At 43.6% G+C, this 17,395-nt stretch overlaps 1 protein-coding gene and 1 long non-coding RNA gene across 3 annotated transcripts; one reads left to right on the top strand and one right to left on the bottom strand.

Annotated features, from left to right (window-relative positions):
• Window positions 1-1,716: 1,716 nt before the first annotated feature.
• On the bottom strand, window positions 1,717-10,671 carry LOC148388425 (uncharacterized). Of its 2 annotated transcripts, none has more exons than XR_015862010.1 (3): window positions 9,602-10,671; window positions 8,370-9,318; window positions 1,717-8,280 (listed from the first exon to the last, which is right to left on the bottom strand). It is a non-coding gene; the product is annotated as an uncharacterized LOC148388425 (long non-coding RNA). The 2 variants fall into 2 exon arrangements; XR_015862011.1 differs by having other exon boundaries at window positions 8,370-9,378.
• enc3 (ectodermal-neural cortex 3) lies at window positions 5,095-15,860 on the top strand. Its single transcript, XM_088393590.1, has 4 exons — window positions 5,095-5,356; window positions 7,111-8,146; window positions 8,225-9,000; window positions 14,811-15,860. Exons 2-3 carry the CDS (start codon window positions 7,124-7,126, stop codon window positions 8,969-8,971), a joined length of 1,770 nt encoding a protein of 589 aa, XP_088249716.1. The 5' UTR covers window positions 5,095-5,356; window positions 7,111-7,123; the 3' UTR covers window positions 8,972-9,000; window positions 14,811-15,860.
• Window positions 15,861-17,395: the final 1,535 nt, after the last annotated feature.

A 17,395-nucleotide genomic window follows, 5' to 3' on the forward strand; every position in this document is an offset into this window, starting at 1 on the left:
AGCTTTAACCCTAACCCTAGCCCTAACCCCAACCCTAGCTCTAACCCCAACCCTAGCTCTAGCTCTAAGCCGAAACCTAACCCTAGCTCTAGCCCTAGCTCTAACCCTAACCCTAGCTTTAACCCTAACCCTAGCCCTAGCTCTAACCCAAACCCTAGCTCTAACCGTTGCTTTAACCCTAACCCTAGCCCTAACCCCAACCCTAGCTCTAACCCTAACCCCAACCCTAGCTCTAACCGTAGCTTTAACCCTAACCCTAGCCCTAACCCCAACCCTAGCTCTAACCCTAGGCCTAGCCCTAGCTCTAAGCCGAAACCTAACCCTAGCTCTAACCCTAGCTCTAACCCTAACCGTAGCCCTAGCCCTAACCTTAGCTCTAACCCTAACCTTAGCTCTAACCCTACTCCTAACCCTAGCTCTAACCCTAACTTTAAACCTAACCTTAGCTCGAAGGAAGTATATCGTTAAATGGTTACACTAGCAACTGTGTTGCAAATTTACTATGATGAATTTTTTTTGATCCCACTGAGATTCAAACCCAGGTCGCTGGGGTGAAAGCCCAGAGCACTAACCACTACCCTATGGAAGCCTTGCTCTCAGGCCATGGAACATGTATGGTTTTATGGAGCAGCTCACAAGAAGACTAGCTCAGTGAAAATGTTTTTGGTCCCACTGAGATTCGAACCTAGGTCGCTGGGATGAAAGCCCAGAACACTAACCACTACCCTATGGAAGCCTTGCTCTCAGGCCATGGAACATGTAAGGTTTTATGAAGCAGCTCACAAGAAGACTAGATCAGTGAAAATTCTTTTGGTCTCAATGAGATTCGAATCCAGGTCGCTGGGGTGAAAGCCCGGAGCACTAACCACTACCCTATGGAAGCCTTGCTCTCAGGCTATGGAACATGTATGGTTTTATGGAGCAGCTCACAAGCGACTAGCTGAAGACTCCACAGCAGATGTCATCACAACACGTTGTGTACACGAACACCTAGCAAAGTACAATTTAAAATGACACTTTTGAAGTACCCAAAGTTAAACTTACAAAACTCATAATAAATAAAACGTACACAAGAAGAGCCCTAACGTGGCACTTGACAGCCGGTCGAAATAGCCGACTGGTTAGTGACTTAAACTCTTGCTCGGTAAGCACTTGGTTCGATCCCAGATGTGAGAATCGACCTTGTTGTGCAATTAACCCTTTATTTATTCTTTTTTTTAATTTTTTAAACCTTGTGTAGTGTACCTATTGAAGGTGTACCTACACATATTGTCATATAAAGCATGATTAAGCTGATTTTTATGTTTTAATTGGCGAATAAAGAAACAAGGAATAAAACACCAGACAAGTTTTAACATAAATGTTTATTAAAAATAATAATATTAAAAGCAAATTTCAAACCAGCAATCTAATGTGAAATTGCAGTAGATATATTGGATAACAATATTTAGGCGTACATAGGTATACACGTTATTTAAAAACGACTATAAGTGTTATACTACGATACAAGTGTTTACCAGCTCAGTGGCCTAAGAGGAGAGTGTCCGCCCTGAGATTGGGAGGTTGTGGGTTCAAACCCCTGCCGAGTCATACCAGTGACTATAACAATGGTACCCATTTCTTCCCTGCTTGGCACTCAGTGTAAGGGGTTGAAATGGGGCCCCCCCTGGTGCTCACGATCATTGGGACTTTTGGCACTCAGTGTAAGAAGTAAGGTTTCAAAAGAGGCTTTTATTTTGAAAATGACCACGTACAGTAAGTTTTCAATTTTGAAAATGACCCTGTATTGTAATAAGTAGGGCTTTATTTTGAAAATGTAATAATATAAATAAACTCTGTTTCGTAATTTTTAAATAAAAGCCTTACAATACATAGTATTTTTTTTCTTCCAAATGAACTATTAAGGTTAGGAAACAAAGCTGAAAGTTACATCAGTAATAGTCTAGGTTAAATTAAAAACATGCACAACCACATACATGAATTGTGATCTTTTTCCCTCAAGTGTGAACAAACAACAAAGCAAAACACATTTGCTCATGTGCTGAAAAAGACCATGTGGTTGCCATCTTTTTTCTCTCGTGCACTGACCTGTCAGATCTAAACCAACCTTCTTCTCCTTTTTGGTCGCTTTTTTCACACTATCCACTAAGTGGCGTGGCATGATGACTGTTTTGGCTTACCCTGGAAACTCATTAATTCGTTCATCTGCTGTACCACTTATCCTCACGCGGATTGTGGGTGTGCTCTATTGTAAGTAATATGCAAAGTATTTTTCTTCCTAATGTCTGTGCATACAGCATCGTCGTAAAACTAAAAGTGAAAGCAACTGAAATAGAAAGCCACTGGAGCCTCAGCATTGTTTTTAGTCTCGAGTCCTGACCATGAGACTGACCCCCCTCCCGCGCCCTCCTTATGTTTCAGACAGTATGACCTCACTGAGCAGACCACCTGCCTTGGCTGAGAAAATAAGTGTACAGTGAGTGTGCAGGCCAACAATAGAGTGACGGTTACTCTCATCTAAACATGGTCACTAAGGGAATTGTTGCATTGCTGTAGGCAATGAGGAAAAACCATGGGGGTCTGATTAGTGGTGTGCCTGCCTCCGAGTAATTAATGACCAGTTGCACAGTGGACACACATGCACACACCCCTAAAACACACATGGACACAGTTTGGCTTCAAGCCATAAGACTGTGTGGACAGGATGGGGGTGAGGAGGGGTTAAAGTGCATCAAAATAAATTAACCCTAGATTACGATCATGAGTTCATTAAATCGTCTTAAATTCTTAATCTGCTTTGGGCACACTTGTGTGCATGAAAACATTTGGCCCCGTCAGATGAGAGGAAGGTGCAAAGCAGCACTGACAACGATGGGAACATGTAAGTTGAAAGATAAAGAGATTTTTTTCAGTTGCTGCAAGCAAGATAAATACATTTAGGCTAAGATTTGGAATGAGTATATTGAAACCGTTTGAGGAAAAAAAACATGCAAGCTTCCTTTTTATTTGCTCATACATAAAGTGGAGAAGCAGCAGCAGCTTTTTAATCTCCCCCAAAAAGCAGCTGCTGAGTGTCAGCAGGCTGCAGGATGAAACCTGAGTAGCAGCAACAGCAGCAGATCTTGTAGTGTTAGAAGATTAGCTGGTAGCTGTTCTGGGGAAGGCCCACCACCCCCACACCTCGACCTTAAATGTGACAATACAGCAAGTCTGTAATATTGAATTGACCTGAATCAGTGCATTTTGTTATATATTATTATTAATATATTATTATTATTTATGTATTTATTTTTTAAATTATGCTTTGCTTTGATACAGCCATGCTATGCCTGGAGACTGTCAGGTTGAAATGTAAAAATGGACTTAATTACCCTGTCAGACATGTTAGGACATGCTCACACTTCTTCCTCTTTTCAGTCGAGCTCTCATCCATCAGACTTATCAACACCAAATGAAATGAATCTTGAATTTTCGATTCATCCGAATCATAGGCAGGAACAGTAACATTATTTAGGGTTCCTTTTTGTTTCGGTTTATGGTGTGATGCAATTTGTTGCTTGCTGTAATTTTCTATTTATTTGGCTTTCTTGTGTTTTTGTTCATTTCTATTTGTATTACCGTAGTATGGCGGTATTCGACTGCATAAACATTGCTTGGGGAGTTAAAAATGTCACCCGTATTATTGCTGAAGGTTTTATTCCATGAGGAAAACGTGTTTTGAATTTAAGTGGGAAGTCAACTGGCATCACAGAACAAAATGTCTTTTGAGATTGTCTGACACAGTCAACAACTATGTATCCCCGTACTTGCTTATAAACTACTATAATGATGGCCTTGGATTTTTGCAGTGTGTTTAAAAGTGACAACCGTGACCTTACATGTTGATACGCAATTGTTTATAGTAATTTTCACTATTAAAAGCAGCCTATAAAAGTATGTGCATGTTGATGCTGCATCCACCTTAACGTGACGGCCGCCTTGGAACTTTCACAGAGCTCGCAAGCATTTCAATTGTTCGGAGAATGCAAGGAATTCTGCCTGAGAAACAATCTCATGGTTCACAGCGGTGCTTGAACTTGCCATCATATGATCATTAAAGACTTCTGGTTATGTGGAGCTGGCACAAGAGCAAGGACAAGGTTAATCCTGGACATGCTGATAGTGAGGAATTCCAGAGAGTTATGGCGACGGACAGTGGGAGGGAGGTTACTGATTTCATAGCAAGTTTTTTAGTTTGTTCAAATGTCAGGTTTTTGTGATGTTAAAAAGGAAACCGGGGTAAAGTACAGTAACCCCTCGTTTATCGCGTATAATTGGTTCCAAAAACCTCCCGCGATAAGTGAAATCCGTGAAGTACGGCCACCAACAAGAAGTACTGGGCAGGCTAACAAGTTAGCGTAAAGATGCAAATTCGCGATCATGCTAACACGCGAAAACGGACTTCTAAAGGAATGTAAATGAACATTTAGAGCAATACTACATTGTCCTAAAGGTTAGACACATCTTTTCTCAATTTAAAAGTTTTATTTTGACTTTTAAATGTTTTTTTAATTTGGAAAAAATATCCGCGATGAAGTGAATCCGCGATAAACGAAACGTGAAGTAGCGAGGGATCACTGTATTGCAAGTCATAATCCACCATTTATGTGGGCCATAAACTGTAAACCCTAAATCTAATTTGAAACCCTACTTCGAAATCCTAGTTTAAAACCCTACTCTGAAACCCTAAACTTAGTTTGCAACCCTACTTCAAAACCATAACCCCAGTTTGAAACAATATCTGATGAAACTATCCCAGCTCATGGCAATCGCTGGGCACACATAGAAACCAAAAATCATCCAAACCGTCACTGAGCGCTAACTAATCCCACACTGATCCCACTCACTCAGTTATTGTTTAACATTAGAGTCGCCATGACACTTGCTAGCCGGAAGCTATACTGCATTGAGTTTGTTTAGTGTACCTAATCCAGTGGCCCTGTGGGGGTTGTGAAGAGTGGAGCACAGAATAGGCACCTCGATTCTTGAATGTGATTGGTCAAAAGCTCAAAAGAGGGGAGGAGCCAAAAACCACCGCAGACTGCTGCTGTGCGCCTTCCTTCCCCTCTTCATTTACTCAACGCTTGCTGCGGTGGATCCTGACTAGCTCCCTAACTTTTTCTCCTCTCCGAAACTTTCCTCGGGTTTGTGACAAATGGCTGACAAGCATTCCGACTTTTTAACTCACAGATTAGTCTTAAACTGGGAAAGCTGGTTTGCTTGAATAGCGATCAAAAGAACACGAAGAACTTTTGCGTGGAGTCGTCGAAAGTCGACAGTAAAAATCCGGAGACGCGTCGCGGCCATCTGTTTAAAGGTAAGTTTGTGTCCACGAAGTGTTTACTTGACTTTCCTGCATGCTTGACAAGTTGTATCGTCCGCACACGCACACATTCCCGTCCGTATAAGCGCAATTTCATTTTTGGGGGGTTGCACAAAACCCAATTGGATTTCACGCCGAGTCCGTCCACGCAAAGCCCGCACAGTCCAGTGAAATTCAAAAGACGACTTAATGTGATCCGGCGTGGAACAAAAGATAGAATGGAGGCGAGTGGAGCGCTCGGTGCCATGCAGAGTTTATTACTACTTTACGACTTTCGGGTTGGTTTGTAATTACAAAGAGCAGAACTGGCTTTAAAATTGTCAAAATGGGCCAGTTTTTGAAGACTGCTTGCATAAGAATGTCACTCTTAAAGCGGTGGTCTGAAAGGTTCTTTTGTAATAGTCTTGACGTTTGACTTATTGTTCGCATGTGTCATAATTTCATGACTCCCCAAGTAAACTAACCAAAATAAACATTTGTAATTATCACCAAAAAGTGTTATTTTACTACATCAATTATTTTAAAGAGCAATACACATTTATTCTATTCCATGTTTACTTTTGGTGGCTGAATATAATGATTGGGAGCAGCACAGTGGAATAGATGGTTTGATGATTTTAGAATGTATCACATTCAAAAGTCAGCAGGAACAGGCTCCAGATCACTCGCAATACGAATGAGCATAAGCTTAATATAAACAGAAAATGGATGGATTATTATTTCTTGATTAAGATGACAAATTTTTGTGATTAACATGCATTCCTGAACAGAAAAAGTTGAATGTTATTCTTGAGAGTAGTGCAGTGGGTATGTGTAATAGCTATCCGCCTCACAATTTGAACAACAGTTCGAATCGCTACTCCATATTTCCTGTGTGGCAATGAAAGATATTTGTAGAGCAACACTGAAAGGTGTATCGAGATACCAGTATTGTTAATATTGTGACCGATGTTGTTAAAAATGATCTTATCTTATGCTTGATTGATGAAAAGGTGAATTGAGTTTGAAAATTCTTCAGAGTGGGGGAAAAGGTGAAGAGCTCACTGAAACTGAGAAGGTCTGCATTAAAGTCCTACGGTGATGACATGATATGACATGACAGGTGGCCTTATAAATTTTTACTGAACAACCTTTGGGAAACCCTGGTGCTTCTACATTTTTAGAAGAACATACGTCATTGCAACATACCTGTAAAATTATGGTCCTGAAAAGGGTGGGGCAAAAAAAGCTACCATGGAGTCTAATAATTAGCCCAGTTATTGGACTGCTCTGTGAAAGGAGAGGAATTGACGGCCGTCTATTTCTGACAGGTTTTGAAACACTGCCTGCAGTTCGAAAGCCAGCAGGGTAATTCATTGGCTGTCACAGTGGCTGGATTTCACTTGCAGCCTTGAAATGTTTATAGGGGTGGAAAAATGTGATATAAGGAGGCACACCGGTGTCATTAGTAACAAGTGTGTGTGTGTGTAGACTAGTTGTATGGGCATTCTCCTGGGTTTATTGATATTGCCTGTGGAAGCGTGCTGTCGGCTTGCCTTTTAACTCCTAAAAGTCTAAAGTTCATTTCCGTAACTACGCATCAAACAGAGTTTCATCACTGCCCAACAATTTGTTGTTGGCAACTACCCTGTTTAGTCAGGAAGGGAAGGGAGTCTTTGTCCTATCAATAAATAAATATAATAAAACTGGACACTGTTGTAAACCAAGGCTCTTGTGTGCTAATTTCTTCTTTTTTTGTTTCTTGCCAGCTTGAAATTCAAAATGTCTGTCACTAGCCACGAAAACCGAAAGTCTCGCTCCAGTTCCGGCTCTATGAACATCCAACTGTTCCACAAGACATCACATGCCGACAGCCTCTTGACACAGCTCAACTTACTTCGCAAGCGTAAAGTCTTCACAGATGTTGTCCTGAAAGCCGGAAACCGGGCCTTCCCCTGCCACCGGGCCGTCCTGGCATCCTGCAGTCGATACTTTGAGGCCATGTTCAGCGGCGGACTGAGGGAGAGCCGTGACGCCGAAGTCAACTTCCACGATTCTCTCCATCCGGAGGTGCTGGAACTGCTGCTCGACTACGCCTACTCGGCACGAATCATCATCAATGAGGAAAATGCAGAGTCCCTGCTCGAGGCTGGAGATATGCTTCAGTTCCATGACATCAGGGATGCGGCGTCGGAGTTTCTAGAAAAGAATCTGCATCAGTCCAACTGTCTGGGGATGATGTTGCTGTCAGACGCCCACCAGTGCCAGAGACTGTACGAGCTGTCGTGGAGCATGTGTCTGGGAAACTTCGCGACCCTTTACAAAACCGAGGACTTCCTGAACCTTCCCAGAGACAAAGTGCACGAGCTGATCCTCAGCGAAGAGCTGGAGGTAGAGGACGAGAGCCTGGTGTACGAAGCTGTCATTGATTGGGTCAAGGCCGACATGGAGCAGAGACACAGCGAACTGCCAGAGTTGCTGCGCTGTGTCCGTCTGGCGCTTCTACCCGAGACGTACCTCCTCAACAACGTGGCTTCAGAAGAGCTGGTCATGTGTCACAAGGTGGGCCGAGAGATTGTCGAAGACGCCGTGCGGTGCAAGATGAGGATCCTCCAGAACGACGGCATCGTGACGGGATTCTGCGCCCGGCCCCGAAAGGTTAGCCAGGCCTTGTTGCTACTTGGAGGACAAACCTTCATGTGCGACAAAGTCTATGTGATTGACAACAAGACCAAAGAGATCACCCCCAAAACTGACATCCCGAGTCCCAGAAAGGAATGCAGCGCCTGTGCCATCGGTTGTAAGGTAAGCACGTCGTAAAAGATACCTGAACATCTGAGACCTTGAAGAATGGTCCTTGAAGTCCGGTTCCTTGTGTTGCAGGTATATGTCACTGGAGGGCGTGGCTCTGAGAACGGGGCCTCCAAAGATGTCTGGACCTATGACACTTTGCATGATGAGTGGTCCAAAGCGGCGCCCATGCTAGTTGCCAGATTCGGACATGGTTCAGCAGAGTTGGACCACATACTTTACGTTGTGGGAGGACACACTTCTCTTGCAGGATCCTTTCCCGCCTCCCCGTCAGTGTCACTAAAACAGGTGGAGCAGTATGACCCACAGACCAACAAATGGACGCTGGTGGCTCCGCTCAGAGAAGGCGTGAGCAACGCCGCTGTTGTCGGCGCTAAAAACAAGCTGTTTGCCTTCGGAGGAACCAGCGTCAACAGAGACAAATATCCCAAGGTTCAGTGCTTTGACCCTTGCCAGAACCGATGGTCTGTTCCAGCGGCGTGTCCGCAGCTTTGGCGCTACACAGCAGCGGCGGTGGTCGGAAACCATGTCGTCGTGATCGGGGGCGACACTGAATTCTCGGCCAGCTCGGCGTACCGCTTCAACAGCGAGACGTACCAGTGGTCGAAGTTTGGCGACGTGACTGCCAAACGAATCAGCTGTCATGCCGTGGCTTCGGGAAACAGACTATACGTGGTCGGGGGGTACTTTGGGGCTCAGAGATGCAAGACCCTAGACTGCTATGATCCATCTTCAGACTCTTGGGACAGCGTGACCAGCGTTCCTTACTCACTCATTCCCACGGCCTTCGTCAGTACATGGAAGTATCTGTCGGCCTAGAAACGCACGAGCGCGTTAAGCCTCCTACGGTGAGTAATTCTAGTCTGGGGAACACCTCACACCGGCTCAGGTGAATGTCAGTTTGAGCCGGACTAGGCCGGTTTCCAAGCCTGCACTCATGCCAGTGTTGCTACTGGTTACAGTTACACATTATCTAGCCACTGTGGTGACCGGGTGTTGGATAAACACGCCGGTCTGCAGAGCTGGAGGAATGTCAACGCGTTGCTAATTACAGAGCAGAGCGCCGCAACACAGGACCTCTGTCATTGGATCGGGCCTCTAGTCGTAGTGCCAGGTTGATGAATGAGACGGTGCCATCAAGTCAGGAGTCAGCAGCGTCCAGAGATCTGCAGTTAAGATGAGCACCATGTTTAGGGGGTAGAGATCCAACCACAGTGGGTGAAAATCTGTGAGACCGAGGTATTACGTTATGTTGAAAAATATGGAAAAAAAGTTCCCCAAATAAGAGACAAAGTGTGCTCGCTTCAAGTTGAACTGATATTTGGAACAAAGACGAGCATTTTTTTTCTAACGCCACAATGTTCAAACTATACAATTTTGTCTGAGAGGTTGAAAGGGAAGTCAAGTCAAAAAAAATTCTTTACGGCGAGGGAAAACTGAGCAACTCACCAAAGTCACATTCAAAAGTCTGCCGTTTGTTTTTATTGTTGGTTGGCGGTTTGTTTTTATTGATCATTTTCGTCGAACGTAAACTCGAGGTGGGGTTTTCGAATGACGACGAGAGTCGTTCAGCTGCACGCGTGTGCACTTAACGTTTATGTGCTGTTGATTCATTGGTTTTGAGGGATTGCTTTATTTTGATCACAGCCCATAATTTTTTTTATCCCTCTTTTTTTTAACTAAAATACAGTTTCTTTTATGTGCGTAAAGAAGCTTTGATCTCTATAAGTGCAGTGTATAGAATGTGAATAACAATTCCCTCAGTGTTGTGCCTTTCCTATAGGCATGTTATTTTCACTTTGACAGATCGTTTTTTTGGGGACTTGACAAAAACCACATTTTTTTTTTTTAGTCCGGTAAACAACATTGTAACTTCCATATGGGCGTGTTGTGCAATGCCAAGACGATTACGTATAGCTGAGGGCGTCTGCTGTACACAGCTGGTTGGGGTATGAGCTGGGGGAGGGGCGGACCAAGGACCACTGCATCTGTGGCACGCATTTTGGTTTTTGGGGACATGGTTGGAGACAGACAGGCTGGCTTAGGAAAGATCAAGGCACCGCATCCCTCTGCAGTTACCGTGGCGACCGCCCCCAATGCCTTTTGTTTAATTACAGCAGAGCAGGGGTAAGAAGAAGCCGTGATCTGCAGAGGCAGGAGAATAGTAGTTGTCTTTTTTATCTTGCGGCATCAAAATAAAATAAAACTCCACGCACATGCAGAGTTGCAAGTGCAGCGCAAGACCAGAAGAAGCAAAGCTATATTTTGCCCATTTTGGCAGCCGAAACTAATGCCTGCCTAAAAATACTTAGCTCCAGAGACTGTCAACTTTCAGCTGGGGTCAGAGAGGCAAAATAATAGTGTGCGTGTGTTTCATTTCATGTTTATGGCAGGGTTGAAAACCTCCACTCAGCTGTTTTTGCCGATCAATTTTCCTCCCCCTCACTCTCACATATGTACGCAGAGATGGTTACACACAGAAATATCCACAGCTGCATTGCTGACATTGCCTGTCCGGAAAAATAAGCCATCCAACCTTCCTCTAATTTGGGAGGAATGAAGGTGCGGCTTGCATTCTTAATAGTAAAGATGTGTGAATGCCGCTTGTAGTTAGTTGGTGAGAATAGTTAAGAAATAGCACCTAAACGTCTATGCTACATATGTGCTCGAATAGCACTAAATGCAACAATGTTGCAGTCTTTTGTTTTGGCTCCAAAACGTTTGTTGTGTCATTTCCATCCAGCTGTCATCATTAGTGTGTCAAGTGAGCTGGAGCCTCTCAAAGCTGACTTTTGGCACATTTAAATTATTTTAGAACCTCGCAGCGTGTTTCGGGGATGTAGGTGGGAGGCGTCGTCCCTGGAGAAAACTGACGCAAACAAGGAGAGGACTATTCAAAACAGGAAGTTGTCTGTCAACAAGCCAGAAACGCTAACAACTATGGCACCATGCTGACCAATGTTTGAAGGAAAATAGACAGCAGTAACTGTAGATTATTTTTTTGAAGAGGAGCCTGAGGTTAGTCTTGTGAAAAAAATAAAGTATTACAAAGGCAAAATGATTGCATACTCTTGCTTAAGGCGCCGTGAGGGTGGGACAACTAAAGAGCAGATTTGAACTACAAGCTGGACTGGGAATAAGCAAACATTTAAAAATTAGTCTCAAAGTGGTACTTCATGAAAAACAACACTGTAAATGTTGAAACTGGCCATCTGAAAAAACAAGACGTTTGGAAGAGTTCAGCGTGCGCATGAGTCATAACCAAAACAAACTATGGAGGAGGACTATGTTGCCTTCAGGAAAGTTCACATTTACCATACAATTCTGAAGTCACATCTTCAACTAGTTTTTTTTTTTGTACAATCTCAATTCGTGCCTTTGAGCAGACAGGGTGGAACCAGACCTCTGTGCGTAAAGTTCAACACAATGCCCCCCCGCCCTTGAAACCAGTCAAGTGCGACAACCTCACAAATGACTGTTATCTATGCTTCGCCTTTTGTCTCTTGACCATACGCCCGCCCCTCCTCATCACTCCCCACTCATCGCCTCTCGTCACATCAAAATCACAAACATAAGCACCACTCTAACGGCTTCAACCGAAGCCGTGTGATGGACTACACCTGGCGGGGCCAGGGGTCGCCCAGGGGGAGTCGTCAGCCAGCTCGTGGCGTCCCTAGACAGCTGCTGTAAAACGGAAAGGTCACAGTGGGATCAGGGAGGAGTGCCGAGGCCCCCCGTTCACTCAATACTAATGTTTTATTAATGCCGCGTCGCGAGTGCCACCAGGAGCCCAAAGTGAATGAGGCTTTTATAATTGCATCTGTGTACCCCACGCCGCCCGGCTTCCACACAGTTATTAGCACGGGCACACACACACACACTTGGTGTCCAGTCGTCCCTTGAGTACTGATTTGCATAATTCTAATGGACTTTTTATGAGGCTTTTCTCTGTGCTGTAAGTTAAGAGAAAGCAGAGAAGATGCTTCCAATGGCTGAATGATCGGCCGCGCTAATTTGATTAGGCCCTCAAAAAGCAACGAGCCATCATATAGTTCCAGAGGCCTCTTTGGGGAAGCCAGCTGGCATGAGCCAAAGTGTGTCTGTGTCTGGTAATTAATCTTGAATTACGTAATATTTGCGCCTATGAAGTGGTACCCAAGTGGCACGTTTGGAGATACACAGGCCCTCTTTTGTTCCAGTCTTTACCTCAAAAGATGCCCCATTCTGCTCTGCAGCTGCACTTAGAAGCTGCCCCCGCCACTTTTATACAGCACAAACAATGCTAATGATTCACGTGAAGGTCAATACAGTGGAATGCAGGTCATTAGTAAACGTGGCACGCAGAATAAAGATACGGTGGCCGTGTGAGGAATTGGGAAGATGCAGCTGTTATCTTAATAAATATGGAGATGCGGTGTCATTATATGCACATGCTATTTGCTGGATAAATACGAGTTGTACGCTAAGTAATGGTTGGGGATTACTTCATATTGTCCATAGATGTCAGGGTGAATGGTTGTGCCCTGTGATTGGCTGGCTAGCAATATGTACCCTAAGTGAGCTGTGATGGGTTCCAGGTCATTCGAGACTTCAATCAAGACGACCGCTATAGGAAACTTTTTGGGTGTTTCTGATTGGCTAACACGATCTTGCTATTGAAACTTGTTGCTTTGGCGTAAATGTTCCTGTCTGACTCTGTTTTACACAGAGAACATACAAATGACACATAGGAGACCCTGAGTCCAGATTCAAAGCCAGAACATTTTGACTGTAAGGCAGACATGGTAACCACTAGGACTTAGACCATGCTAGAAAAAATTTAAATGCACTGATAATCGTCCAAACGTTCTAAAGGAGTGCTTAAACGCACATGTAGATGCACATGCAGTCCTACAAAGCCTTTAACAGTTTCTACAAGCAATGTTTTTTCCTCTGGATTAGGCTTGAACTACTTCCCATAATAAGCCTAAGAAGTTAGGTAATGCTTTTAATTCTAATTAGCTTTCTATTTAGGACGGTTCGCGGGGGTCATTCCGAGGATCGCAGCGCTGATACACACTCTGGCATGTTTTTAGTGTGTAGTGTTTTTTAGACCAGAAAATAAGATAAGATTGAATATAGTACACAAGTAATGACTCTGATAAAACTCAAATTATTACTCAGTAAAGAATTTAGAATCGAAAACAAGACATAAGACCATGTCGACATTGTTAGGCCAGACAGCTAGACGGTGAAAGCTGAGTATAAAAAAGCAATGAAGCTTATTATTAAAAAGTAATGATGGCCGTCACTCAGTAAAGTACAAACAAGTGGGAGCGGCTTTGTCATCATTCCCACTTGAGAAAGATTAAAGACGTAGAAGCACTCGACAAGCGCAGGCATTAACCTGTGCACCGGCAGACAGTGGTTACTTAAGTAGATTATTCCGCTAACTGTACTTGAGTATTTTCCACGTTTCTACGCTATCAGCACTTTCTAATCCTTATGAGGCTTTCACACTGGATGTGCTTTGCATGGCATTTAGCGAAGGGATGATGGCGACCCAGCTCAAGCTTGCCATATTGCTCACTGGTTGCTAGGCGACCGAACAGTAAGTGGCCTGATGCCTTGACATTAGAACATGGCAATATGAATTTGTCACCCCTAAAAAGCCATAGTTAATCCCAGGCTCATCTCTGAGCACCAATGTGTGAACAGCAGTAGCATTATAGCATGGTTTAGCTACTCGGTCTTCATCAGCCAAACAAAGCGACCACAGTCAAACAGGTCGAGATGAGAGAGCAAGCGCTCATCCGCTGACAAACGACGATAATTAGGGGTAAACATTGCGTTCCTCCCTCTGAATATCCAGTGGAACATTCCATGCTAACTGCAGGGCACTCAACTATCTGCGGTGGCAGCTGGAGATCAGAGATGCCAAATATTTAACAAGAGTTGTCAAAATGGTGCTCAACTGCTGCAGGAATGTTAACACGCTTCCAAGAGGGAGGCCTTCATGCTTTGGCCAGTTGCAGCAGATAATTTTCACAGAACATCATTACCGCCTCCAAGGATTGCGTTAGCAGGATTGCGCAAAAATCCATTTGATTTTGGAGACACGTGCAGATCTACTTTTTTTTTTTTTACGGATTATTGACAATTTCTAGCAATTTGCTGATTTTCAAAAATAGGTTCTAGGTCCCAACGGCCCTCAACAGGATAAACGGTCCAGAAAATGACAGATTCGATTTCATTGTTGTTGGCATTCCACACGCCTTGACACCGCCAATCTTCATGTTTTTTAAAGTCGGTACTATGAGTCTTCGACTAGATTCCATATGGATGATGTAAGCCGCTGCTGATCACTCGCTGGCAAAGTAGATTATCATAGTACGGATAATTCAATGTCAAGGAAGTATGTTGAAGTGATACATCTGGGGAAAAAAAAGCTTTGTTTGTTGGCGAGGAGTTTAGCCGGGCGACTTAATCGCACATTCCTTGAGGGAAGCGGGTCGGTGGCGCCGTAGACGCTACGCCTTAGCTAAGCCGTATAGAATGTCTCTTTGACAAGCTGTCGGGAGACCTGGAGGCCTCGGCGCATTCTTGTGTGGTCATGTACCCTCGCTGGGTCGTCACCGGACCGGAACATTAATCTCCTTCTTTCACCTTCTCTCCACAGCAACGAGGATGAAGGGCCCGTGTGTGTTCCCCGCTGGCGTTCCCGCTATCGTCAACATTGGACTGGCTCGATTCCTGGAAAGTGAAGACTGAAAGAGCGTCTTCATCGCCTCCTACCCACCGGATGTGTTTACCCAGAACATCTTGTGTGACTTTCCCATGTAGCCCCTAAGCCGGTGCGGTTGCCATGCGCTCTTTGGAACACGTCAAGCACAGCCGGGGGAGGCCCAGGGGGCAGAAAGCTCCGTAACTTAACGCCTGATGTTTGACTGAAGTCCTGCAACATTTAGCCAAAAGCAAGTCTTTCCTTCCTCCTCTTCCTCGTCACACTGGGCTTTCACTCAGGTGTACAGTAACGTATCGAGCTGCTGACTGACCATTGAAACTCCATCGAGTGTACAAGCTCTATTTTTAAACATTGGACTTGGTCTTCCCTCAAGTTTAGCCAGCTTTAAATTGTATCTTCCTCCCGACATGAAAATACAAACTGGCAAAGCCCCATTACAGCTGAAGAAGTTACTTATTTTTGTGTGTGTCTCAGGGTTATGTATATTTTTTTACTGCATGAAGAGGCGCATGAACTGTACCCGCTCCAGATTGGTGACCTCTTTATTGTCTGTTTTTAACAATGCTCTCTTCTTTGTGTGAATGTACAAGTTTCATGACAAAGGTTTTCTAGGTGACATCTGCAGTGTTTTTTCCACCTGAAAGTTCAAAAGTGTGCTTCTTAAAAGTGACAAAACCTGACTAGTAAAACTTTGCGACATTTCCATTGACAGATGTGTACCGAGTTATTTATAGCTACTGTATCATGTTTTTGTTTTTCATTGGAGCATTTTAAATAGACTGACAAATAGTTTTTATATTTTCTTAATAAGTGATCTTTTTTTTTTGATTTGCACAGTTTGTATGAGCTCTCTTCGTGGTCTTAACTTTATTAGTCTTAACCTTTTTGAATCAAGCTAACTTAATTTGATCAGACATGCTGAAAGACTGTCTGTTACTTCTCTTCCTCTTAAATGTCAATAAAGTAATAATCCTGTTCAAAGCAGCATCTATTTTGTCTGTGTCGTCTGTTTTCCAGGGGATGCTTGGAATTACGCTACGCAAACAAAATATGCTCCACACATATTCAGACAATTAGTTTCCATCGTGGATTTGAAGTAAACCACTCTAAATGTGAGCTTGTTATTTTAAGAGAAAGAAGATATGAAATTCTCTCCAGTTGAAATGGTTTTCAAGTTGTGCACAAGGCGGTATGAATATTAAATGGAAATTTTCTGTGTGCTGTTAAAACATGCTCTAAATATTTAAACAGCAACGCAAATGCAACTCACTTAAAAAGGCGCTGATATGTTCTACCCAATGGAATGTGAATTCACAAAGTTTAAGACTTATAACTGGAACGGTGTGATGCAAGTTAAATGTTTTTCAAGATCGGCGCTGTTAATTGGATGTAAACAAATGGCGGCTCCAGAAATCCCCCAGTGAGGCGAGGCTGTTACATTTACCCCAGGAGCAGAGCCCACACTCAGTGAAGCATGTGGACATGTCTGCATGGGTCAATGTTGCAAACTCATTTTCCGAGGATGTTGCAAAAGGCGGCTCAGCTCTATTTGTTGCTAAAATGATGTTATTGTATGAAAAATGTTATAAGTGGAACATAGATTTAGTATTCGGCTAATTATGCCAAATTCACAATTGCAAGAGGGTGTACACACTTATGCAACTAAATTATATTTAATACCTCTTTAAATTGGGATTTTCAAATATATTTCTACAAACTATAAATGGTGGGAAAAGCTAATTAAGGAAAATCTTTGACAAAAACATTTTTGCCACATCAGAAAAAAAATGTCATTTGAACAGGGGTGTGTAGACTTTTTATGTCAGCCACACAACTAATCGTGAAAACCTTTCACAACCAGTATTGGTGTTATGTAATGAAAAGTTTGCGTTTCAGATTGCTAAATGTTTCCACACCAATTTTAAAGGTAGCTAAATTCATTGCTGGGTTGCTAGGGCAGTCCAAAAAGTTGCCAAACCTAGCTAGTAAAGTACAAACTTGGCATCAACAGGTGCAACCACTCATCAAAGCTTCATTTATGGATTCTTAAAGACAATGCACAAGAAGATGAAACACGGCTGTTTGAAAAGAAGACTGGGGGGTATAGTTGGCGGTCAGCGGGTACACAACTGAAGGTCCACTCAATGGCTCCTATTGTAATGCAAAATGCGCAAAGGCGAGCAATTTCAAACGCAACTCGCCGACATCGCCATTAACCGACGTGAAGAAATTGTCATTTGAACGTCGGCTGCAGACAAAAGAACATCAGAGGCCGCCAAAACAAAAAACAGATTAGGCGGGGGGGGACGACTAACTGCCGAAACAATCTGTGCATATGGGGGGGGGGGGGGGGGGATTTTGCGCATGTATAAGGTGGGAGGAGCGTTGTTTGGACTTCTTGTTAAAGGAAGCATTGAGGTGGAACGGACAGAGATTTATGCACATCCAAATATTGGTGTGTGTCTGCTGGCCTGAGACCCCCAGCTGGGGCCCCCCGCCTGTCTCGCAAAGACACAAAG

Source organism: Syngnathus floridae, chromosome 13 (assembly GCF_059516105.1).
Source record: "Syngnathus floridae isolate MCC-2025c chromosome 13, RoL_Sflo_1.0, whole genome shotgun sequence".
NCBI classification, from domain to species: domain Eukaryota; kingdom Metazoa; phylum Chordata; class Actinopteri; order Syngnathiformes; family Syngnathidae; genus Syngnathus; species Syngnathus floridae.